The 26,248-nt window shown below is 45.1% G+C and overlaps 1 protein-coding gene across 8 annotated transcripts in view; it reads right to left on the bottom strand.

The window, feature by feature from the left end:
• Window positions 1–6,141: 6,141 nt before the first annotated feature.
• ATXN7 (ataxin 7) overlaps window positions 6,142–26,248 on the bottom strand; it is a 128,699-nt gene continuing 108,592 nt past the window's right edge. For 5 of the 8 annotated variants that reach the window (XM_074313230.1, XM_074313232.1, XM_074313231.1 and 2 more), the window contains 6 exons: window positions 22,871–23,136; window positions 21,178–21,376; window positions 20,700–20,821; window positions 15,489–16,467; window positions 14,607–14,673; window positions 8,924–12,993 (listed from right to left, as the gene is read on the bottom strand). In XM_074313230.1, coding sequence (XP_074169331.1) covers window positions 12,884–12,993; window positions 14,607–14,673; window positions 15,489–16,467; window positions 20,700–20,821; window positions 21,178–21,376; window positions 22,871–23,136 — 1,743 coding nt within the window. In that variant the 3' untranslated portion in view covers window positions 8,924–12,883. Of the gene's footprint in view, window positions 6,667–8,923; window positions 12,994–14,606; window positions 14,674–15,488; window positions 16,468–20,699; window positions 20,822–21,177; window positions 21,377–22,870; window positions 23,137–26,248 lie in introns of those variants that run through there. The other 3 variants (XM_074313233.1, XM_019728358.2, XM_074313234.1) reach the window with 2 other exon arrangements.

Here is a 26,248-nt window from a genome sequence, read left to right as displayed (position 1 = left end):
GTTTACTTTTTTTCTTAAACATATCTACATTAAGGATGGGATCCAGTAATGTTAAATAATGTCACTTTTATGTTATGTGAGTATCTCCAGTTTATGGAGTAATGGTTAAAATCAGAGGACATAGTACCTGAGTTCAAATCCTGCCTGCCTCAGCAGTAAAATAGGGATAATAATACAAGCCCATCATTTCTTACCTTTAAGTGTCCTGAATTTTAGAAAGAAGAGTAGTACACGCTATACATATAGTAGGTCAAGATTAAACACGCTGTCCCTCACTGAGTGATATAAGATAGGACATATATGTATCATAAGCTTCCCCTCAGAAACAGGTAATCAAAGAAGACAGGAAGTTATTCCTTTTTAGGAGACTGCCATGCCCTGGATTCTAGAATCTGCCAAGGCTGGTCTCAGTAAACATAGGTGTAAAAACCTATGTAGATATTGGCAAAGGGAATCTTTGTTTTCCCCCCACAAACAGAACCATAGTAATAGCGGTGAGGAAAACAGAGTTGTTCCTTGTTTTTCTCCCAATTATAATATAAACTCAGCGAGTCAGATGGGGTAAGTGCATGAAGAAAGAAACATAAAACCTGATAAAGGAGATAGAGTGAAATAGGGCATGAAGGGCTCTCTTCTATGGGGTGTCACAGAAGGCCTCTCTGGTAAGGTGACATTTAAATAAAAAGGGGAGAGAGACTGCAAATATCTAGGGGAAGAAAGAGATGGAAAGTCTCTGGAGGTTTTAAGCAGACTAATGGCCTGATCTGACTTACCTTTAAAGTGTCACTTTGGCACTCAGCTGGATGGGACAACAGATAACGGTGACGTGGACTATAGAGGCAGCCGGATTTGTTACAAGATTAGAAGTGGGGAGAGGATGGGAAAATGAGTCAAGGAGGATCCTCGGCGTTTTGATGGTGACCGTGAGAAGAGCAGTTTAGGTACAGGTAAGTTAAAAAGAGAATGGGAAGTGACATTTTATTGTAAAAGGAAGGGCACAGAGTATGAGGCATTTTGCTTTAAGAGAGCATGTTTATATGCTGATGGGAATGGTTCATTAACATATCAGAGGAGAAAACATGACCTCGAATGAAAATAATTTGATACAATTCAACATTCATTTACGATAACTTGAGTAAACTAGAAATAATAGGTTGGGAAATCCTGCCCTATCACAAAGGAATATACTTAACGGCAAAGTATTAGAAGCATTACCTTAAGAGTCAAGACAGTGGCTGTCACCAGGATTGTACTGAAAGAGGGGCCCTTGGTTATATGCCAAGGAAAGGAATGTGACCAGAGCTGTACTCGTGCAGGCTCTGTATGGTGGACGGGAGGCTATTAAAATGCTGGATGTGCATACAGCATTGAGAATATCCACTTGCGGGTATCTAAAAGTGCTTCTTTATAAAACCTTATTAACAATGATCACTAATTTGTTGTACAAATTGTGAATATAAGTATCCTTCAAACCCACGATCCTTAGAATCCGTTGCAATGTTAAACATACAGTCATTGCAAACTTACTGTGTTCCTATTTAAAAATTAGTAGAATTCTGTTTTAGCAAATTGACTTCACTGCAGTTCATGCTAGTAGGATTAAAATGTCAGTTTCTTGAAATAACCCTTTCCCCAACTCCCACCTGTAAAACCACTTGGATTGATCATAGAACACCTATGGCTTTTAAATCAAGGTCGAGACTTACTCCTGCTCTAGAGGATCGGGAAGTCTCAAAGCACTTCTCCCTTGCTTAAAAGGCACTTGATTTTATTCTTTTACCATTTTAGCCCAAATACATAAAATTAGTGGGAATGAGAGGGAAGCGATGCTAAAAGAAACAAATGCTGTCCATTCCCAGTGCAAGATGGGGAAACCGAAAACTCCAAGACTGCTGATAAAAGTCAAGTAGAAGAACTTTATGATGAAGTAAAGAACACAATTTTGAGGAGAGGGAGTCAATTTTTTCCTCTTTTTCTGAAAATATATGCTCATTGCAAAAGAAATTCAGTCATCCAAAGTGGAATTGCCATGAAATTCTATACTGCAGTAGAATTCTAATAGTAGATAGCTACTGTTAACGATTTGATGAATAGGCCCCATATTTAGTCCTATGCACGTTACTTTTAATACAAAATTTGAGTCTTTGTTACGTACTGTTAAAAAGTTATTCTATGTAATTACAAATCCCAGTGGAACACTGTTAAGTCTCAAAGTTATCAGTTTTTGGAGGTAAAAATAAAATTGGAATCCAATAAATCTATTTTTAAATGAGGCCATTATCGTATTGGAGAATTAGCACTGGACCCTGAAACTAGAAACATCAAATTCTAGTCCCAGCTGCCCTGACACCAGCCGTCTGATGTTGGGAAAAACTACTTTCTTCATCTCTCAGAGCCTATTTCCTCATCTGTAAAGTAGAAAAGCTGGCTGTTATGAGGTTCATTTACGTGAAAACACAACCTGTAAAGCAGTAGTATACCAAGATGTATTTCTTAGTACAGTAACATGAGTGTTAGCAGAAAGCTCCTGCCACATAGGGTGCCAAAATTGGGCCACCTAAGCCAAGTTTTATAGGATAAACAAAAAGTTTTAGAATATTTTTGTATTTTATCTCATTAAATTGATTTTTAAAAACAAACTTATGTTTGTTGATTGTGTAGTAAGACTGGATAGAATGCTAATTTCAAACCTTGGTTCTCTGCTCTTTGGCTAAAGTATGTTAAACCTGGTAAAAGGCCTGTCAAGTCAGTTTTAGGTTCAGACCCTTATTTCCTACAGCTCGCGATACAAAACACCCAAAACTAAAGCCAGGATGGCAAAGAAGGGATCCTGATGCTACTTAGTTGCAAACTGGTCACCAATGGGCTGTAGTTGCCCCTCGGGCAAGATACATTTTCAAGAAAATAAGTCATGGTCACCATATATATAAAAATGGAGAATGTAAAACGCACCTACCTGGCAACTGGAAAAATGAGCAGATGAAGCTAAGTCTGGGCTCCCAGTCGCAGCTCAGCTCCACGGCATGCATTCTCCAGCAGGGCCCCGCTCACTCAGCCTGCCGTACCTCACACTTGCGACCTGGCCCCCCGGGGATTGGAGTGGGCCCTGCACTCACTCCCCATATCGTACGTGCGGTTGATGGTCAGCCCCATGCATTAATCATCGAAGAGAAATGTTTCCAGAGAATTCTTAACCTTCCTAGCTTCCATTTTTGTACCTTTTTTAAAGTTTTGAATTAGTTTTCTGGTTTTAGTCATGAAGGGCACAATATGAAAATGAGATTATCATCAAATAATTTTATTTGCTAAATGACATAGAGCTAAAACACTTCATTGTGTTGAGTTGTTTTCTTGTTGGTGAATGTTACGTAATCTTGTCACGTGCATCAAACCTAGTCTCACTCATACTACACTATCCTTGTGTGAAACAGAATCATTGTAATGAACCATCTTTTGTGGTTATTCTTTAAAGGTAAATTAATGCCAATTTCTCTTAGTAAAATTTGTGTATCAATTGTATCTTCAATAAGAAATATTTAAAAGTTATGTCAAATTATGATAATCTATTTCCTATATTAGAAATAACAGCTCTAGGTCAATTTTTTATTTACTAACTAGCCGTCTTTTAGGAATGGAAATACCATCTAGAAACCGCATTTGTTATTAAGTACCTGCACCTAACTTCACCTGACCCAAATGACTAAAGGGATACCTATCTCATGTGTTCCCTGAACACACACGCTGCAATGTACTTAAGATTTTATGACTGAACACATTTAGTCCCGAGTAACCTGATGAGGCTACTTACCCTTAGCAAGTCAATTGCATAATTCTGAATTAATCCTTGATGCTGTTTTTATCTTTTTTTAAAAGAGGATTAATAGCTGATACTTGAAATATTATCTGTTCCCTTGATAATAGGGAAAAAAGGGGGGACTGTGACAATCCCTCACGTAATGCTGTCAAACTTGGGGGTGTTAGTAACAAACCTCATACCCTCATAATGGCAGAGGAGGAGTTGAATCCCTGTCTGGAAAACATGAAAGGCTCTAAGAATCACTGGTTTTAGTTTCCAAGCCACAGGTTTGCATTATTGTGTGTTCTTGGTGCCCTACAGAGGATAAGACTGCAGCAGCTTGTCCAGGCCGATGTTGACGTACATGGTAAAGGGGGGAGGGCTTTGCTGCTTATCATTCACGAATCTCTCATAATGACATACAGACGATGTAAGAAATAAAAAGGAGCTTTCAATTCGGCTATTCTATGAGGGCAATTAAGTTTGCAAACTCACCTACAAAAAGTGCTCCATACCGCATTGCTGAATAGCACTATGGTCACCTTTGAAGTCCTCCCCTTGGGAAGCTATGCACTGACGCCAGTGCCTAGTCCACCCTTCACAGCAATTTTGGAACTCTTTTTCTGGACTGGCCATCACAGCTTTCGTCGTATTACCCTTGATGTCCTGAGTGTCATCAAAATGTCTTCCTTTCAATATTTCCTTTATCCTCGGATAAAGAAAGAAGTCACTGGGGAGCAGATCAGGTGAGTAGGGAGGGTGTTACAATGCAGTTGTTTGTTTACTGGCTAAAAACTCCCTCACAGACAGTGCCCTGTGAGCTGGTGCATTGTCGTGATGCAAGAACCACGAATTGGTGAAAAGTTCAGGTCGTTTTCATCTAACTTTTTCATGCAGCCTTTTCAGCACTTCCAAATAGTAAACTCGGTTAACTGTCCAGTTGGTACAAATTCATAATGAACAATCCCTCTGATATCAAAAAAGGTTAGCAACGTTGTTGCAACAAGTGCTCGAATTTAATTGTCAGACCTCATATATCATAAAACCTGAGACTGCCTTGGGGAAGTAACCACTTAGCTAAGGCTGCCAGCAGGTGGTATCCTGACAACTTTGCCAGCCCTCTTAGAATTCTGTCACCAGCGTCTCTGTAGTAGGTGGAATATCAATGCTGGTAAAACTCTACATGTGGTTTTAGAGGACTCTGCCTCTCGTGAAACCGTCTGGGTTAGAGGCTGTTTGCTCATACAGACCTCTGCAACTTGGGGGCAAGAGTAAGTCGTTTCCCAGTCCCTTGCTCTCCTGGTCAGTGTGTTTCCACCCTCATTCAAAATGCCTTCCTTTTGAAGCTGCTCACCACACAGCAATACCACCGACTCGCTGTGCTCACTGCCTTCCGACCTTCCAGTTACTGATCCCATTCACTCCGGACCCGAGCAGCTGGCTCCATCTCCCTCTCAACCCTGACTAATTCCGACCTGGCAACCTGCACAGTAATACCCTCGCCTCGCAGTTCCTCCTTAGCCTTACCTCTGTGCTCTTTACCTTCATGCCATTTCCATCCACTGCTGTGGTCTCTCAGCCAGGACCCTGGAATCACAAGCACCAATGAATAGCTTTGCTTTTGGAGTTCCGCTCCGACCGTTACCCTATTCCATCTTCCCCTGACCTGTTCCTAAAAGTGCTACGCCACTGTCCTAACTGGTCCCCAGATTGGCCTTGTATGTAGCCCCTCTTCACTATTTCTGGCCATGTGGAACACGGACTTCGCTCTGTAACCCTGAACAGATCACCTGCCTAATCACAGACAAGTTACCTGGAAGGACCCTAAGACTTAACAGGAGGGTGATTACAAATGAAATATCCTGAGAGCGCTTGCAGATTCTCTGTGGTAGCTTCCAATGCTCTTCCTTGAATACCCCATCTAAGCGTCATCTGTTAGCTTCACCCTCACTCATTAACTCTTTGGCACTCTTCCTACACAAGTTCTTCTGGCTTTTTCACTCAACCAATACCTATTGTTCCAATTATCCCGGAGAAAGCAGGAAAAAATACCCAACACAACCCATTACCTAGGTGGGTTGATAATTACGATGGAGTCAACTGTCTAAACCATCTCAAGTTCATCCTTCTCTCTGCCTTCCCCGATCTGATTCTTCACACCTTTAGTACCAGTTCTCTTCACCCAGATACTCTGTCCTTCAGCAGTTTGTCTTGGGCTTCCCACTGGGCCGTGGAGGATGGGCTTCGAGTCAGAGAAATCCTGGAAATGGAACATAAAATGTGGCGTGCCTGTGCTGGCCCCGCCAAGTGCGTACTGCTCATTGCACAGCAGCCCGGCAGTCGAATGACAGAGTTGGGACAAAGAGACTTTATTTGGAAAGCCAACCAGCTGAGAAGATCCTAAAGAACCATCTTAAGAAAGTACAGAATTCATGCTTTTTTTATGTCAAGGGAAGGGGGAAACGGGAGGGGCAAGAGGGGATTGAGGACCTCAAATATCTGGGTGCCGGCAGGGGTCCAAGCAAGATGGTGTGACTTTGTTCTTAGTCTGTTGACTCTAGTTGATGTGAGTCCAGTCACCAGGTTTCTGCAAATCTTGGATAAACATGATTTTTGTACCTACTTCCCCTACATCTTCAGGAGAGGTACTTTCTGGTAAAGAAGGGGCTGTTTTTGTAAAATGTAAGCCACAAGCAGAATTCCTCTAAAGACTGGCCTGTCTGTAGGCAAGACAGAACAGAAGCTATCAGCCTGAGGGCCGTGGGAACAAAGCAGGCTGGGACAGGATGGAGTTAGAGGGGCCGAGCGTTTCACTGTCACGTGCCTTTGTCAGAGAGAATCCGTAACTTCTTTCATGTGAGTCTCAGAATCTGTGACAGAAAAAAAAAAAGGTTACGAACCACTCATGTGACGAACCTGGCAGAATTCACAGCCTGGCAATGCCACCTACTAGGGGTGGGACCCCAGGCAAGACACCTTCTTAGAAGACCTCCATCAGTATAATTAGGATCAAATACCTACTCTTACAGGGGAGATTATGTAAAATGTTAGGTACAGTATCGGGCATACTAGGCACTCAACTTGGAAAGCATTATTTTAACACACTGATAAAGTCAAATCTAATAACTACTTATGTGAACTAAGCCACTCCCATCTAAAAGGGAAAAACACCCTGCAACTGTGTTACAGCGCAAACCTCCCTCATAAGCTCCATCCAGACTACATACAGCCACTAAACCAATATCCCACCAGTAACTCAATTTGTTTTTTGTTGTTTTCATTGTTTCTTTTTCCTTCTCTGTCACCATATATTTCACTTAAAGCTCATCAACCAGTTTGGCCAAGGTAGAAATCTGTACGTTATTTTTGAGACTCAGTTTCCCCTTTAATGTTCAACATAATTAGACCTTAAGGCCTATTGTTTCTGCCTTTAAAAGACCTCTGCACTCGGTCCCCTCTTGATCCCCAGGGTCACCACCTTAGTTTGGAAACGTAGTAACTCTTTACCTGGATTATTACAACAGGTTTGTGACTTACTTTGTCCCAAGGTTCTCACCTGTCCATTCTGTCCTCTATAGTTATTGGAGGGCCTTATGTGATGGGGATTTAGAAAAGTATTGCATGTTTGATGCCCCCTTCCCTCTGAAATATGTTTCTTTTGCTGAGTCTCACCCTCCCCAGTAAGATACTCTGCTAGGGCCAGCCTTTGGTCCCTGGGCTTTGCTTGAAGATAGCAGATACCCAGAATCACAGCCTTACAAGGTGAAAGACTAGTTTCATTAAGTCCCATTCGCAAGGGGAGCAAAAGTTTCTTATTAGAAAGAGGCGACTGATAGAGGAGAAAGCAGGGTAAGAAGGGGGGGGACCTTAGGCTTAGTTTAGGGGGGAGCTTTTTGATTAGGACTTGAGAGAGAAGGGTAAAGACAAAGGAGAATGAAAGTGCAAGAAAAAAGGAGAGATTTCAGTGCTTTGATTCATCAACGTCTCCATTAAAGATGTGAATGGCTTTTATTTTTGATAGCTGCACCATGCTGGGCCTGGTCCATGAAAATCTCTGAGCTGTGACAGTTACATTTGATTAAATTGTATGTTCCTGAAGATGAAAGCCCCAGGACAACTCATACTTGAGGTCCCTGACAACCTGGCACCAACTTCGCCACCCCTATCAGCCGCTGCCTTCACCGAGAACTACCCTGTTCACATGTCTTCACACCGGTGCTGCTGCTGGCTGGGGCTGCTCCCTCCGCTCGGAAGGACGGAAGGACTTCACCTTGCCTTTCTGCTGGTGAATTCCCAATACACCAAGACCCCAAACTGCCAAACCCCTGCTTGAATTGGGATAGTCTCTTGCTATCCATAGCCAGGTCACCTGCAAGGGAATGGAAGTTAAAAACGTAACAGATTGAGTAATTTGAACCTTTCCCTGGGAAGTTTAAGGGGGACACCCAAGGTGAAAGGAGTTAGCCACAGAGCTTCTTAGGAATGGACCTGAGTAGCTGATTGGTCTAGGAGGGGATGGGACAGCCACGGGGCCGTGGGGGGAGGGGCAGCCTGACTCCGTCATGCAAGGCGTGGATATTTTCTCCAACACAGAAATCAGGTGCTTCCCTTACTACTTTAAGCAACAAAAATAATTAGTAACTTACTAGAATGATTTATTTGCCAATGATAAAGCGGGCCAGATTTCTAGAGATAAGATGATGTTCTCCTCTGAAGAATACTAAAATGCACTTGTATTGCCAATAAAAGAGGTACGTAAAAGCAAGGAAAAGATCAGAGCAGCTCTGGGTAAAAAACTTACTTCTAAACAAAACTGACCACGTGCTATCATGTTTACATACTGAGCCACTGAAGTAGAGGTGTTTCTCAATCTAGAAGCTCCTGTTTGTTGACAAACCTGCAGGGCAAGAACGCAGAGGTGTTCACTGTTTCCAGTCCTTAATCTATCAGGGCAAAGCTTTGTGCCCAAGGATGGAAACCTCCTAAGATCTCAGAAGGCTTTAGCTTGCACAGAAGGGGAACCAAAGGAAAGGGCTTCACAAGGGTGTCTGAGGCCAAAACGGAATAAAAGTCAGGCTAGATGGAAAGGGCCCTAGTGTCACAACGAGGCAGAAACATGTAAAATAGTTCATGCAGCCAACCTTATTTATTGAGAAGTCCTAATTTTATTGCCTGTTTAGTAACATGTTTGTTCAACAAACTAATTTTTCATAAAGCAAAGCACAACTTTTTCTTATAAATAGTATAAATTATTTTATTTACAGAAACTTGTTACAAAACAAATAGACTATATATTTCTTCTCTTTTAAATATCCAAAGTAATTTTCTATCCCTTGACATTTGTTCATGTTCTATACAGCAGCCAACACAAAGTCCAGCTGAGATGCTCTTGATTATGTGTACAAATTATCAAAGTATTCACACATTTTAACACAGGAGATTGCTTTTATAACCAAGCTCAAATAAAACAAACAACCCCCCCACAAAAAAAACAGCAAAATGCTTTCAAGCCCCTACATTCACACTGACAGTATGTAGTGCTCATTTACATGATCTGAAAATGTTTACATGTTTTGCACAAAATGTAAAAATGATTATTTTCTTCTAAACAACAAAACTTTTAACCATCATTTTCCAAAGCCCAACATTCCCCCCAGGACACAATGAGAGATATTAAGAAATTCCTTGGCAACAGAACTCTTGCAGGAAGACAGCTGCCTTTATAAATTACATTTTTCAAATTATACATTGTTTTCAATGTTCTCAGAGGTACTTTCTATTATAGTTTTGGAATACAAAATATTTTAAACATTCTACTTTAAACTCTGTTATTTCATGAGTGAATAACAAAACAGACACATCACACAAGCTGCTGGCTGACAAAAAGATTTGTAACCCCTTGGTGCCACTGGGCAATCTCTCACCAGTTAATTTACTGTGAACCACAAAGCCCTAATTTTAAAATACCTTATAAAATCATCAGCATTGGTGGTTGTCAACCCCTTCCCTAAAATTTTAGAAACGGTATTTAGGTGGAAAAAGCAAACTCCAAAAATTCAACTGAACATTCAAGTCTTTTTAAAGAGAGTCTGTCTAAGCTTAAAACTAGGTTCAGGCACTTTCAGTTTTTTTCCATTAGTTTTAAACCACATCGCATACTAACACACATGTGCTCAGAGTGTACACATACAAACACACAGGCGCGCGGGCACACACACTTTCACACATAAAACAACAAAAGAAAAGCAGTGTGTCACTTAGTTCCATGTAGTCTATCGGGAAACCAGGCAACCAGGGAGAATCAATGCCCACTTCATCTGTAGGGACCCACTCCCAAGACATCAGAGGGACAAAAGGACTTTCACAGAACAGAGGCACCCTTTAACTGCAAAGGAGGCAGGTTCTAGGACTCTTGGCTTGGCAGTGAACCACTTCAAATTATAAAAAGGTATTTACTTTTATTAATTAATAAATAAATACTAGATGATCTCAATTGTACCAAAACAGGATATCAGAAAAAAAGACCTGTGCAAAAATACATATTTAAATATGTACAATTCATTTTTAACAAAATATGTCTTCTGAAATAGGGATACTTCCATATTTATAATAGAACAAGAAATTCCAAAATAAAGGTACAAAAGTAGGTTTTGTATAATTCTTTGTTCATCATTGCAGCACTTTTTTTTTTTTTTTTAGGTTAAGAAAACTGCAGGAGTTGTCATGAAATTCTACTGGAAAGAATATAAAAATTATCTTGGTTTTAAATTGATACCAAAGTGTCTAGAAACAACCCAACCACTGCAAATTTGGTTTTTGCAAGTTAATTTAATTCAAAAATACTTGTATTCCCATGTTTTAAATGGTCTTAATTGTTCATCATAATAAAAAGTAGTTGTAGGAGAAAATAAAATATTTGAACAACAGTCTAAAATTTAATAGCACTGTTTAGAATATGTCTGTTTGTGGCAGGCAGAATCCAAAATGGCTAATTTCCTAATCCCGCTGCTCTCTGTACTACCGGGAGACATAATGAAATTCAATTAAAACCTCAGTCTAAGAAATCAAATGATCAACACTCGCTAATCTAGATGTATCTACATTATTCTGAATCAACTTGCTATTGTGGGTCCTATTCACATCTTTTGGAACATGATCTGTCTATAAATCCCATTGCTAAAAGCAACTTTATTTATAACCATCAAGTCCCCTTGGCTCTGAAAATAAATTCTACCCATACCCCATTGCACTTGTCACCAAGGAATCAACTAAGTATGTTCTGATTCCCTCCCTCCACTGGGATGGAACAATCCAACTGACTTCTAACTGCACCAAACTGGCCCATCCATGCTCTGTCCTTACTAAGCTCTCCTATAGTATAATTTTAAAAACATTTACTGATTGATTGCATAATAAGTGAACAAGATACTGTTCTCCCCTTCTTTTAAAAAAAAATCAATATTTTTACATCAATTTATAGCTAAAGTATCTGCATAAAGTTTTTGTTTTCTTACATAATAATTCTGTAGCAATTCACATTATTAGGCTGGTAACCAAGTATTTATTCATTCTACCTGTTGTTGACTTGAAATTCCCTGAAACTGAACCAAGAATTGTAGGGAAGAAAGGGTGCACTGACTGGCTCTGCCCAGGCCTGCCCAGGGAAGTGATCAGAGCCCTGGGAAATTTACCCTGTGTTTTGTTCAGCAACTTTGCGAGTTCTTCTAAGCATGCGTGCCTGGTTCTTGGTTCAGGAGCTGTGATGGTGAAACCACCTGTTAAAAACCCCAACTTTCCCCCAAATTCCATGGCAGCTTCTCAAGCGGTGATGTTTTAATATATTAAGCTTTGTTTTGGGGCGGGGTACTAGAAAAAACATCCTGGAGGGTCTCCAGGACTCTCTCAGGAGGATGGCTGGCATCAATCCCAAGAAAAGGCGGTGTGTCAGGGAAACACCACCACGCGTCTCGTCACCTGCACGGGTGCACGTGCACTCACCCCATGCCCTCCCGAGTGCCTGCTCCCTGCCCCAGTGGCATCCAAATCAACGTCTGTAAGGGAAGGAGGGGGAGTGCACAACGTGGACATTTATGCTTAGTCCCAGGACAGTATCCAAAGAGGAGACTGATGGGAATGCAGAGGTGTCTTGGAAACATTTAAGTATATTAATGACTGTGCATGAGTTTCTGCTGCATCCGGATAATTTCACTTTACAAAGGCAATTCTTTGAAGAGAATGAGCAGGACCAACAACCCAACCTGCCACACTGTGTGACATGAGACTAAAAGTATAAAAACATTCCATCTCTTTGGAAATCTTGGGAAAAATTTTCCCCATATAATGATTTTATCTACCTTCCCCCACCCCACTAAAATTTGGCTTTCCATTATTAAAACTAGTTTGCGTTTTCTTTGAAAAAAAAAAAAAAAAATCACACAGAATTGCTTTTGTACCACGAAAAGGAAGCCTCTATAATGGTATATACCTGCTCTCTGGGCATCACTCTCTAAGTTAGAAACTTCTGACAACTTCTTAATCCAAATCACTTGCAAAATGCTGGGCACAATATAGGCTATTTTCTCATGACGCCTTGAGCTAACGTCCGTATTTCGTTCCTGGAACGTTGCTATAAAAAACCTAACGACAGATCCCTGTCTCTGGAGGGTTGCTCGGGATACAGCTCTGTCTCTCCTCTGGAGGGGTCTCCAGTGAAGGTGCCCTCCCTGCTGGAGAGTGACCTGCAGAAGACAGTGTAAAAAAAGGACTGGGGCGGGGAGAGGCGGGAGGGAGGAAAGTCTACAGTAACGTTCCTGTCAAACATTCTTTCACCCAGCCATTCTCCTCCAAGAGTGGCTCTGTGATATACTGCAAGTTAAAAAAAAACAAAACGAAAACTTGTCACAGATCGGTAGCAAGCAGTCCAGACCACTTTAACACTGACAGAAGCAATTCAGCGGCTGAACTTGACCCAGTGTCCTTCAAAGTACTCACTGCTACAGACGCAGCTTCAGGGAAATCCTCGTTAAAACAACAGCCCGGCTGGCAGCTTCCTACCCTTGAGACCCACAGGAGGTTGGGGAAACAGACTCAAAGGCATCTTGGAGTCCAGAGTGCTGAGTGGAGGTGTAACTTGTCGTCAAAAGTGTCCAGAGTATTCCTCCCCGTGCTATTTTCAGCTGTCAGGGACGAGCCTTTGGCTTTCAAAACAAGAGAGGGTGGGAAACAATGAAAAGGTAAGTGGCTGCACACTGCACTGACAGAGCTAAACAAGAGTATGTCCAAGGCCGCACGCCCCCCAAGGCTTCAGGGACTGGGGGCGGCCAGGAGCTGTCAGCTACAGAGAGGGGCCTTAGCTGTCAAAAGCCTTCACTGCCCCATCATGCTAAGACCGGACTTCCAGAAAACTGTCTGGAGAGATGCAGGCTGGGTTTCTGGCTTAGAGAAAAGGCTCACATGTTTGCCTTTGCTTTTATTTACTGATTTGTTTTTCCTTGAAGGTATTCCAGGTTGTCAATTGAAAACTGAACAAGGACAAATGGGCTGGCACATGCAGGTGTGAAAATTCACATCCAAAGCAGGCCCATGCTGGGGGACCGGCAACGCTGGCTATGAACAGACTGGGGCGGGAGTGGAGGAATGACCCAGCCCCAGCTGCTGGGCTTCCCAGCATTTCCCACTGCATCCGCTCATTTAGGCAGCTTCATCCAGCTCAGTTCAACGAGGAACGGAGAGTCGAGGTCCCTACTTTTCTAAGAGCAGTAGTCTTTCTTATAGCATTCTGGAGTCATGGGCCCCTTTGAGATGCAGACGAAACCTCCAGGTTCCCTCCTGTAGTAAATGACCATCAACAGAAAAAACAGTCCTTTCTGGGGGGTTCACCGAATCTCTGAGCTCCCTGGGAGTCGTGCAGCGTGATAAAAAGTACTCCACTGCACAGCAGAAATCATTCTCAGATACACACTTAGGCTGAAACTAATTTCTAAGGAACAGAACACAAACGTAGGCAGCCTGTCCTAGCGGGACACAGTCCCTCCCTCTCCCCCACCCCACCCACAGTGGAAATCAGAGGAGGCAGACTGGTGGCTCATGAGCCAAACTTAGCCTGCGTGAGCTGCATTAGATTAAAAAACCAAAACACAACAAAAGTGACACAGCTTTAAAAGTGGCCAAGTTTCTCAGGCAAGTCCGGGTCTGCAGTTTCTGGGAGCAGCTGGCTCCGTGCAGACAGGGCTCCCCTCTCCCATTTCCCATAGGCCCGGGTACTCTCTGCTCTGCCTCCTCCCCTCCTCGCTGTTACTTGGGGCAGTGAGGTCTGCAGCCATGTCCCCTGAAGCCAGAGCGTGCTCTGAGTACACACGTGGCATCTCAACACAATGGAACACCCCCGGTGCGGGGTTCACGCAGCACCAGGAAACCATACTCAGAGGGAGTTTTAAAGAACGCGCAGACCGGGCTGTGAAGGCTGCACTGCACTTCTGTTTATCATAAACTATATATAACGAGTAACTATAAATAAGAAGTAAAAGCACATTTTCCCTTGTCCAGGAACCCCTTGCCCCAAGAGCCAAACACACCAATAGCCCATATGTATTTGAGGTTCAAACAGAATTTTAAGCAGCTGCTATTTAAATTCATGGATAATGATTTTCCCCATACCTTGGGCACGGGGAGTAATTAATTCATACAGATATTGGAAGGAAATTGTATCACAGTAAGAAACTTCCTTGTATTTTCTGAAAAAGTCCTAAGCTGGCCTTTGAGTTAGGTTCTGAAGATGAGGAAGGAAAAAACAAACAAAAACGAGCCTCACATTTTAAATCAGGGCTCTGGGGTGATGCTGCTGCAATTCCTGTTCGTAAGCAGGGTGAGGAGACATCCTGATGAATGAAATAACAAGATGAGAGATGAGCTGGAAGTTAGAGCAAAGGAAGCTGGGAGGAATGGCTACAGGAGAGATCAGGAGAGAACAGTAACTGGTGGGAGAGTGGGGAAAACAGATACAGCGTAAAAGAGAAAGCCAGGGTTAACTCGGAGTCCGACAGCCAGGGAGCCACTTCTCTACAAATGCATCCACATTCAGATTTCTTTTGCATCTACTAACTTAAGAGATTTTAGTCTTCTGCTATGCCCATACTTAATGCTGTTACCCTGCCCCCCTGGAAACGGGGAGGAGAAAACATAGGGAGAGAGTTAACCAGAAAATCTAAACTTCTTTGATGAAAAAATATTAGAGGCTCTCTGTTCTTACAAGTTACATCATGCCTCTCTAGATCAGCTTGAGTTGAGCCCAGCTTCCTTTAGAGGAACACAGGAGAGAAGTGCTCTGCAGGAAATCGCCTGCTTCCTTCCTGAACTGCACCACAGGACGCACACGGTCCCCCACGACCACACTCGTTGGCTAGGGAGAGGGGTTTCGTGGTCACACAGGACGGTTCCCACAGCCCTATCTGCTAAAGCACTTCCGTGGTTTCGTTACCCAGGACCGTCTTCCAAGTCCTCAGAAACTCTCGCAGAAAGGAGCCTGTTTTACCTTCGTATCGCCATGAACTCTTTCTTTTCTTAGAAGATACAGGAAAGCTGGACATCTGTTTATGCGCAAACCAACCAACCCAACTACACAATGTCCATGCCGGTGAAAGGTCTCAAGGGAGAGGAAGTGGGCCCCCCGCGGGGCTCAGAGCCCACGTCCTACCTGATGCAGAAGGGAACTGTTCGTCAGTCCTTGTGCCCCTGGGCTCGTGCCTGTGTATTTCACGTGGACGTTGTTCATGGCTGGCAATTTGGCAACCTTTGTGGGTTTGCTGCTGCTGTTGACGACGCTGCTTGAGCCGGGTGAGCACTTTCTCTTCTTTCCTATGAGTTTGTCCAGAGGAGTGTGTGAGTGTGAGTAACCGCCATGGGAGTTGACAGGCAGCTCGCTGGCCTGGTGAATGAAGGGGCCCAGAGAAAGCGTGGAGTCGCCGCTGTTGACCATCACACTCATCCTCTTGATGGATTCGGCAGGGCTCCCCCCGGGGGGGCCCCTCCCTGACTGCTCGTGCCGGACACTCACCGAGTTCGCTTTAGTCAGCACACAGTTGAGGCCGAGGCCATGGGAAGATGTCACCGCTGAGGGGTAGGGAGGCCCAGAGGGAGCCACACAGTTTTTCCTAAAAGACTCCATGGAATGAGAAGAAGAGGAGGAAGAGCAGGACGAGGAGGAGGAGGGAGCTACCAGAGGAGAACTGGTTTTGCGCTTCTTTCCTGAGGCACTGCTGGCACTGCTACTGGTGCTGTGACAGTTAGTGCCGTTGCCAGAAGACTCCTTGGGTCGTAAAGACTTGCTAGATTTCAACTTCTGAGGTTTCCTGGACATGGGGGAGGAGGGCACTGAGGAAAGGCCAGAGGGCGTGGAGGGGGACGAGGACGAAGAGGACACTTGTCTGGACTGCATACTGCACACAGGATCCATTGCCCCGGACGCAGCCGGCTGTGCATTTAGCGTGGTGCCGTGAGCTGGCACCGACTTGCCGTTTGGGGAGATGCAGGTGGACGAGAGCAGGACTGGGGGTGTAGACACGGAGGCTGCCGCCAGATAGCTGACCCCACACTGCGATGTCGGCACAGAGTTCGTCCGGTGAGGAACACGTGTGGAGGCGGGGGGTGTGGTACTGGGCACGGGTGGGATTTTCCTGCAGAAAAGGAGAGGGCAGTGAGCGATATTCACCACAGCCATCATGGATGATGCTCTGTGGATACCCCTCCACCTCCGCCGGTCAGAGGGATCACTCTGAAATGCAGAGGCAGTTCTGTCACTTATCCCTCAAACTCCTTCCTGCCTCCCAGGGGCTCTCAGGTAACGGTCAGGGAGGTCCACGGGCCTTGTCGGCTGCTAGCGCTGCAGCTCCACTGCTGCCTCCCAGTGGTTCCAGGTGCTGAGCTCCCTCAAGGTCGGAGACCAGCCGATGACGTGCCACCCCGGGTATCTTCTGCCTACAACACTCTTACCCCAACTTCTGCTTATCCTTTAGTTGCAGTCCATCATCGCTTTCTCAGGAAACGTCCTGGCCTTTCTGACTTGCTTCATTCCCACGGACTCACACTGCCCTGTCCCTGGACTCTGGGGACTCGGGGTGGTTTCAACGTGTGAGTGCTGCTCACTGTCTAACTTCTTTGCAGACGGAGCAATCCGCAGCTCATTAACCACAGTGGCACCCTGCCCAGCACGGTGGCTGGGGTACAGACAGCACTCAAATATGAGCGACTTCAAGGGCATGGCTAATGAATAGCTGCTACGTCGTAACTATTGGCCTGAATGATGAAGCCCCCAAATCTCAGGGGATTCCCAGTTACAGTGCAGAGACAATGCGTTCTGATAAAAATGTCTGGGCGAGGTGTTTATTTGCGGGGGGGGGGGGAGCCATTCAGAAAGTCAAACCAGGGAGGCATCTTTTAGTTTAGCTCTGAGTTTAAAATGTGACAGCACCAAAATTTGAAAAACGCCTATGGCAGAAATAACAGTGAGGTGGCAAAACAGAAGCTGGCCTGACTGGAAGGCAAGCACCAAGACCGCTCTGCCCGACTTCAGGGGCAGCTCTGGCTGATCCAGTCGCCACGCCAGCTGGGGCTCCAGCGCCTCAGCTTTCAAGTGACAGAGTTGGCCAACGCTGCTGCCAAAGTGCTTTCCAGATACTTTTTAAGAAGAACTATAGTTATTCTTATAGTTATAAAAGGAGTTAATTACAAGTGCTTGCAGCAGCTTAAAACTCCCATTCAAGAGTGTGGCTCTGGCCCCGAGTCGGTGCTTCTCAACTCTGGCTGCACATCACGGTCACCTCTGGAGCTTAGGCTGCACCCAGACTGACTGCACCAGAATCCGGAGAGGGGGGGTCTTAATAATTTCTGAATCTCTCCAGGAGATTCCAACGTGAACCCAAGATTGAGACGCTGGCTCCCGCCTGCCCCTGGGCTCCTGGAGGACAACCACAGACATCACCTGAGAGCCTTATGAGAAGTGCAGAGTCCCCAGGTCCCACTCCAGACCTGCTTCATCAGATTCAAATCTCAACAAGACCTCCAGGCGAGTCCTGGGCACTGGCCCCTTGGAGAAGCCTTCTGCTCACCGGGTGCAGTGGCTTCTCATGGCCACCAGGTGGCTTAGGAAGACAGAGCCTAAAGAACCAAGTCCCAGGAATAGAAAAAAGCATCCATGCGGGGCGGGGTGTGGCTCTCTCCAGACCATATTACTGGTTTCTCTTTAGAAAGTTCTTTTAAGTCATTCATTACATTTTGTATAGAGAAGAGACAAAGCAAGAATATGTTGTCATACTGACCTGTGTTTGCATAAATGAACTCTGTAAAGATAACACAAGCAACTAATAAAAATGCTTCTTTCTGGTTAGTGGGGGACTGGCGACTAAAACTTTCCCTGTATACCTCTTCATATTCATTTTTCTTTTTTCTTACCCAAGTGAACTTATTACCAATCTAAAAAATTAAATTAAAAAAAAAAAAACCTCAAAAATTCCTTGATAACCATCCCAGCCCCTCCTTGGGGGATATGGAATAGTCGTCCCGAATCCATGCCAGGTGATCAGTTTACATGTCACAGGAACTTGGAAATGACCTTTTGGGTCATGGTCACATTCCAGAGGAAGTGCTGGTCTAATTTCACTGTCCAGAGACTCCATACACTGAAGGGACTTACTTCATTGTCACACTCAAATCCCACCTCCTCTTACTCCCCAATTAACCACATAAGCAACTAAAGGGTGAGGGGCTGAGAAGAGGACTCTTCCTGGAAGGCAGAACTTTGGGCTGAGCCAACAGGACGGGACCTGGACCGCTCTGAGAGTTTCCTTGAGTGCCTCAGAGACGCCACCTGAGAACAGTTCTCTGGCTGAGAAGTGCTGACAGACTCCCTGAAAGTCTTGGCGGCTGCCTGAGTCAGGGGGCACCTCTTCAAGCACCTGGCCTGGCTCCTCTTGCCAACCTACTGTCGGCCTGAGGCCTGTGTGCTGGCTCATCACTGAGCAACAGGTCTGAATCTGCTTTGACTTTTAAAATGGAAGGTCCTGTTAAGGAAAAGGAAAGGATTCCTTCTCACCGGGAATGAGTGACTGATAAGGCAGTCAGCCTGACAGGACAGACAAGGCAGGCAGCGAGACGGCACAGTGGACTCGCCATCCTGATCCTGCTTCTGCAAAAGTTCTCCAAGAGGAAAACCTCTTCAGACAAGCCACTCGGAACTGAAACCACCTTCACCCAAAGTGCTGGCCACAAACCACTTATCAGTATAGAGCGGGCAACACATTCTGAGGACCCTTCTGCACTCTTAGGAGTACTGATCCCACAGTTCAGTAAGCTCAACAAGCACTCCATGTCCCAGTAGCTAGTATGAAGCTGAGATTCACGTAACTTGGGGTTCTCTAATATGGAGAGGCCACCCCCCACCCCCCCAATCCCTACAAAGCAATGCCCTGAGTCTGTCTCTGGGCAGGGACGATGTTCCTTCATGAAGAAAGAAGAGGAACCTCTTACCGAGTAAGAACCAGGAAGAAATGTAGACTAGAAAAGCAGAGTAACACTGCTCTAGCTCTGGGTTTCTAAGTGAACAAAGACAAGTCCGACTGATGATCATGGATTATGGGCTCTCTGAGGCATCTCAGCAACTACCTCTGACTTTATTAGGAAACCACGGTAGGGAGACAAATGGATATCCTGGCAGAATCCCTTCAGGGAGGCACTAGTACATGATGCCCAAATGGAGGACTTGGGATGGCCTGCGGACCACTGGACAGCCCCCTTTAGCAAAGCACAAGGTTTCCTAAAGTAGGTACCACCAAATGCTGGCTCCCCTAAAAGAGGCTCCCAGGTTTGGACCTGGGAGCTTGGGAGACGTTCCACATTATACATGATATCCTTTGCTTTGAGAGTTATAATGGATAGTTCCCATTAAAGGATCTGAGAAGTCCTGCAGCAAGAAAATATACAGACTTCGGGAATGACTGAGCTAAACCTTTCTGACCAAGGAATGAACTCTTCTTCCACTTAAAATCCCATTTGGGAAGCACCAGCAAAACATTACCCAAGACGATCATCTTACCCTAAAACGTCTGTCAGAGCACATGGCTCCTCTACCTAAAACTGTCCACAGCCCCTCACTGCATTCAGAATCAATTTCAGTCATGTGGCCTCTGCTGGCCTCTAGGATCTCATCCTGTACCATGTTTGCTTTCTCGCTCTGCCTCAAACCACATTCCTTTCTGACTCAGAGTTTCACACACATGGTTCTTTCTGCCTGGAACTCACTGCTCCCCACCATCCCCACGGCTGCTCTCTCTCAGCATCCATCTCAGTTCAAGGGGCTCCTCGTCAGAGACGCTTGCCCTAATTCCTCTGATCTGTGCTTTTGTCCATCTCACCTCTCTGTTCGGAACCAAACCTCCTCTGGGTCCAAATCTTGGCCCTACCACTATCTTGCTATGTGGCCGTGTTTCTCAGTTTCACTATCTGCAAAATAGGGATAATCAAGGTCACCTGACAAGGTGAATTATGCAAATTAAATATACTTAATATGCTGCCCGGCATACAGCAAGCTCTCACTGTTAGTGATTATCTCTTATGACATACTATAATCTCTATTTTCTGTTTATTGGTTTTCATGGTTTTCCAGCAACTAGAATGTGAGCTCCATACTTGTGGGGAACCCTGTGCCTGGAACCCCAACACCCAGAACAAGACATATTTGCTGAAAGAGTGACTCAATGAATGAATGATGGTGGCCTTCTTGTCAGGGCCAAAGGGTATGTTTTCATTTTAGATAAGCGCGTCTTCATTACATTACTCCCGTAAGAAACAAGGAGGACGCAGCACTGAGGGCAGTCGCCCCTCCCGTCCCGGAGGTGTGAGGAGAAGCACTCACTTCCACAGCTGAGAGTTCAGATGCTTCTCCACCATGAGGCTGAGGGCGCAGCGAAGCCGGTTCCACCTGGAGTCAAACACGTAATAGCCTCTTCCAATCTGCCGGCTCCCGAATGTGCAAAACTGCAAGAGAAAGCACAAGCACACAGCCTTGCTAACTCTGCCGGCGGCACACCCGGCAAGGGTCTCTCTCCTTCAGGAGTGAAGCTAACCATGGAAGACAGAGCGTACTCTGAGCACCACAGGCTGTGAAGCATGACAGTGACAATGACTGGCCCTGAGGTTCACAGAAGAGAAAGGAACAGCATGAGAAGCCCCGGACACACTGCATGCCGCCACTGGGGTAACCTGCTCTGAGCTGCGCTGCTCTCACACCTCGCCCGCGTCCCTCGAGGAGGGCATGCCAAGGTTCCTGGCGCGCCCCACTAGCGTCTGGTCCCTGCTGCACGGGAAGGTGAGCGGGGTGGGTGGGCACTTACAGATGCCGGCTGAGGATGACGACCTGAATAATGACAGTCCAGTTTTTCAACAGACTCTTCTTTGTCATCGCCTTCTCCCTCCTCACTGGATAACCGAGAAGCTGGCTCAGTGGCAGGCAGGGGAGGGTGTGGAGGTTCATGGACTGGAGGAGGGTCAATGGGGGCACTCCCCACTTGCTGAGCAGGGCAGCCTGGAGGCCTTGGTGAGTAGAAAATGCAGCACTAATCAGGTCACACGTCTGGGAATCAGCCGCCTTAACTCAGATACAACCACGGATCCCAAACCACCTGGGGTGCACCGCTAGCACTGGGGAAACCCGATGCAGTGGCCTGGGAGTGAAGGCTCCTCTCTCCTGACCTCCACGATGCCAAATGGAGCTGTGTGCCACATCCGGCCCGAGGTTACTTACATCTAGTTCTCCTTTCTACAGCCACTGGGGGGGCTCAACTCCTCCTCGTCTCCCCAAAGAGGGGAAAACATGCATGGAATTTAAGAGACTACTTTCTTTGATTCCCCTTCAAATTTCACCTGGATTCGGGTTACTAAGGCAATAAATGAGATAAGTGTCAAGTGCTCTAAAGCAACCTCGGAGGGCAGGGGGTGACAAAATAATTGGCACATTATTACTTTATGTGGACAAGTGAGCCTACAGCCTCGTACTCAAGAACACAAATGTATTTTTCCTACATGTAGTACAAAGTCCTGGGGATTCTAGAATTAAGCTTCGTTTTTTATAGATGGGAGAATTTCAGTGAGAAGATGGCCAAAGAAAGGACCTGCTGAGGAATCATGGCCAGGCCCAGCCACTCTCTGGGGAGCCTCCTCTGATGGCTCTTCCGCCGTGATGCTCAGGAAGCAGAGGGGCTCGTTTTGGGATGAGCTCAAGCAAACACCTGGGTTTCCACGAGGGCGGCACTTCCACCCTTCACGTGGTACTTTCAAGGCTCAGACATGTGAGTGTGAGTGTGACAGGTCAGGCAATGGCAGCGAGGGCTGGATGCTCCTAAACAGAAGCCATGGTCGCCGATGACCAACACTGGCAGCCCTCGTCAACATGCCTTTCTCTTTTCCTTCCCTCTGGGAACTGGGTACAAAATCCTTTACTTCAATTTGGTGAAATATATAAGCACCGACATACATGTATTCTGTCCACCAACACTGTCTCCGAGGAATGTGTATAAGTTCTTGGTAAAACACTCTGATCCATTGCTTACTACATGGCTAAAAAGCCTAATACATGCTTAGGCCGAAGTCCCAAATGAATGAATGACAAAATATGTTGATAAATGAATGCTGAGAAACTTAGGCTAACTGTCCCCAGCAAAGATTCCCACTGCTGCATTTTGCAAGAAGCAAGACAAATGAATGGGAAATTGCTGCTAAAGCCATGTGAAATGTCCCAGTCACTAACCTGCAGGTAGGACCCACGTGTCAGCCCTGCTCAGTGGGCTTAAGAGACACACAGTGTTGAGCAGGTAATTCTAGCTTTATTCTACTGCTTGCATTGGGCTAAGAAGAGCCCAAGGATGAACTCAACAACTTTTCTTCCCTTGAAGTAAAATCCAATTAAAAAAACATTGTCTCCTAGTGAGCCTGATGTACACTCCTCGGCATCGTGACTGCACTGGTGTGTCCCAGTGTCTCCAAGTCTGTTCTCTGAAAGAGGGAGAAGAGTGGGAAAGCATGGCTTACCTTGGAAGACTGGGGGTGTGAGGTTTAGGTTTACTAGCTACAAAAGGCTTTGATTCGGAAGGAATCACTCCGTGAGAGTTTTGGTGTGGCTCCTGTGAAGTTCTGGGAGGGGCGGGATGCGGGTCCCTGAGAGGCTGCGCTGGTTGCTGAGAGTCCAGATGGCGAATCGATTCCTTTTCCCTGGTTTTGTTTTTGTGCTCGGCTAACAACACATCAAATAGTTTTCTTCTACCCTGGACAGCCCTCCGTTGGGTTAAGGAATGTGTCTGTAGACCAAAAAGTACAGAAACCAAGATATCTCAGTAATAATTCTTTCTCTGTCATACGTCAGAAAACACTATTCCCAGTAAAAAAGCATCCTGGACCACTAGCAAAGGCTGCTCAGCATTTGATAAACTAAAAATCATGAGTATGACCTTTTCCCTTTAGCTAGAATAGAAACAGCACATATTCCAGGCTCCAAATGTGTGAGGGTTTGGTGATGGTACTGCCACCACAAAAAAGAAATGTTAGCTGTGCTGTCCAGTACGTACCGTATTTTGCTGTGTATAATGCACTTCTTTTTGCCCAAATTTGTGAGGGAAAAATCAGGGTGCGCATTATCCATGGGTAGTACTAATTCCATATCTATATAAATGTTTTAAATTCTTTTATTTATGCTTATGAGTTAAAAGAGTAACTCGAGAAATCAATAACTATACCTGTATGCCAAATAATACCGTGGAATATGGTAACTGGTTTTGTTGAACTTAGGACAAACTTGCGACAAAGAAGAGTTCTTGGCCTTCTACATGCGTAAATATTGTAAATTTGTTACCGGTACATAAAATTTCTTGTACCTTGTATCTGTTCTTGTGTTTTGTAATTATTTGTTACATAAAATTTCTTGTACCTTTATGTTAAAAAATAAAGGCTAAAATTCATTTATAATACAAAAAAACCAAGTACCTAAATGTAAACAAACAAAAATTTGAATTAAAAAATTAAAACGAAAGATTTTTTCCCCTGAAAGTTTGGGCCAAAAACGTGCGCATTATACATGGCAAAATATGGTAATCAAGTGGCAAACAGTAGAAACAAGCAAGTGACAGGTCCTCCTGTTTTGTGCAACAATAATTTGTTTACTGGGGCTCCTACCAAATCCATTAGAAAAATCCCTCTTTGGGCCATTGAAAATTTTGAATGTTAAAAGAGAAGAAACAATTATTCATGAAACATGTATCAAAAAGTTTTCTTTTAGTAACTGCCAGAGAGTAAAAACTATACAAAAGTGCTTCTCTATTCCAATGAAAATGCCATTGAAGAAGAGAAAGTGACTCCATGCAAGCTGAGGACAGGGCCTACTTAGGCCCAGGAAAGTTTCTCCGGCTGTGAGGAGATACACAGCACAGTGAATCCCTTTAAATGTAAGTGAATTCATCCACATATTTCCTTAGCTCTTTTATGCCACAAAATATTGCAAATGATACTTTATGTGTGTTCACAGCTCTCCACATTACACAGATGTACTGCTCTACAGATCTACATGCTTGCTACAATTGAAGAGGTTTAAGGGGAATTAGGTTTCTAATGTCCTTTTGAAATTCAGTAACATAGACCTGCTTCCTTCTGAGACCCACTGCAAATTACAGATGCCCCAAATCTAATCTGACACAGAAAGATAAATGTGTTTAGCTGCTTTTAAATTTTTTCCTTAATATGTGATATGTACACAAGAAAATAACGTAAACGAAGACAAAGAGCTGTTTTTTCAGTGCTGGACCAGCACGCACACAGCACCTGGCACTCAGTAAATGCTTCAAACAACGAGCACATAACAACAGAGGCCTCCAACACGTGTCAAATGAACAACTGAATATATAATGGCCCTGGTACACCTGCCTGTCTGCAGACAGACAGAAAAGCCTCTCCTCATCACCAAATGGCCCCTGGTGCTTAGCACAGCAAAGCCAGGCGACCCATGTAGGCCGGCATGATCGATGTTTACCCTCTTGATTTGAAGAGTAAACAGGTTTTCCACTGAGCACTGAAGAACCTTCCAAACACAAATGTGACGCTCCCTCCTGCATCAGAACTCTCTGGGAGCTGCCTCAGGCTTGCAGGATAAAGGCCGACTCTGTAATGAGGCTTCCGGCCCCGCACACTCGAACACCCACGCTTCCTGCTCCCTGCTCCCCACTCTTTTTGGTGCCAAGTGCTTCAGCCTCCTGGCTGTCGTTCTGACCCTAAGGTGTTTGTTCTGCCCAGCACAGAGCTATCAGACATGTTGCTTCCTCAGTCTCTCCCACCCCTCTTTGCCCAGATAAATCATAGGATTTCAGCCTCATGGTCCTACGGCAAAGGAGGCTTCCGTGGTCCAATCGCCCTACGGAATGAAGCCTGTTATAACATAGCCCCCCTCCATGTTTTACACATCAGTGGTTAACTTCACACTTATCTGAGTGATTATCAGGTCAAGCTCTACCTCTCTCATTAGACCGTGAGCCCTATGAGGGTAGGAAGATGCCTTGATTTCGTTAAAGCCTGGTAACCTCTGGGACCATGAACGAGGCCAGGGTCCCAGATATGCAGTAAATTTCTACAATGATTAAATGGACAAAGCCACCAGACTCAAAACCGATGTGCACTAAAAGCAAAGAGGACATTAAACAGGACACTGGACAGATGGGGACGCGAGGAGGGGACAGTGTGGGGCCGACAGACAAGAGGGCACGAGCGACAGGAGTGAGAAGCAGGAGATGCCGCCAGTGAAGAGCATGGACGATGTTCTGAGTGGCAGACGGCAGGGGCCTGGGCGGCACTGGGGCATGTGCAGCAGGGGCACCCACGAGTGTTTGGCCAGACTCAGGCCACGGAGGAGAAAGGGAAAGGGAGAAACACTGACAAAGAGCACAGGAAGAGAGGCCGGGCATTCAGTGAAAGGGCAGGCCTGCCAACACGCTGCATTTTCTGCCAGTTCTCTGCTGAATTCATGACATGCCAGGGCCGAGATACCAATTAACGCGATGACAGGATTAGCACCATGCCACAGACAATAATGACACGCTCAGCAGAACACACGGAAAGCACACACGATCCAGAAAGGAAGGTGGTCAAACTCCTCACAGATTCTGAGCTGAGAAAGCTTTTGGTTCACCAGCACACCACAGAGATGACTGAAAAAGAGCATGTTGGATAAAGAAAGCATCCTTCATTGACCACAGGTACGGGACTACTGAGAAATCTGTCGAGATGATGATGGACCAAGGCACATTTTCACAAACTCTAAGGGACAGCTAACACGGACATAACCCTACAGAGCTCGGATGGCCGCCTTCAAAGAACAGCAACACATCTCTATGTGTGTTCCATTATCATTACAGAAAACAGGAACAATTT

Source organism: Rhinolophus sinicus, linkage group LG10 (genome assembly GCF_036562045.2).
Source record: "Rhinolophus sinicus isolate RSC01 linkage group LG10, ASM3656204v1, whole genome shotgun sequence".
Lineage (NCBI taxonomy): Eukaryota > Metazoa > Chordata > Mammalia > Chiroptera > Rhinolophidae > Rhinolophus > Rhinolophus sinicus.
This window is presented reverse-complemented; position numbering and strand designations above follow the sequence as displayed.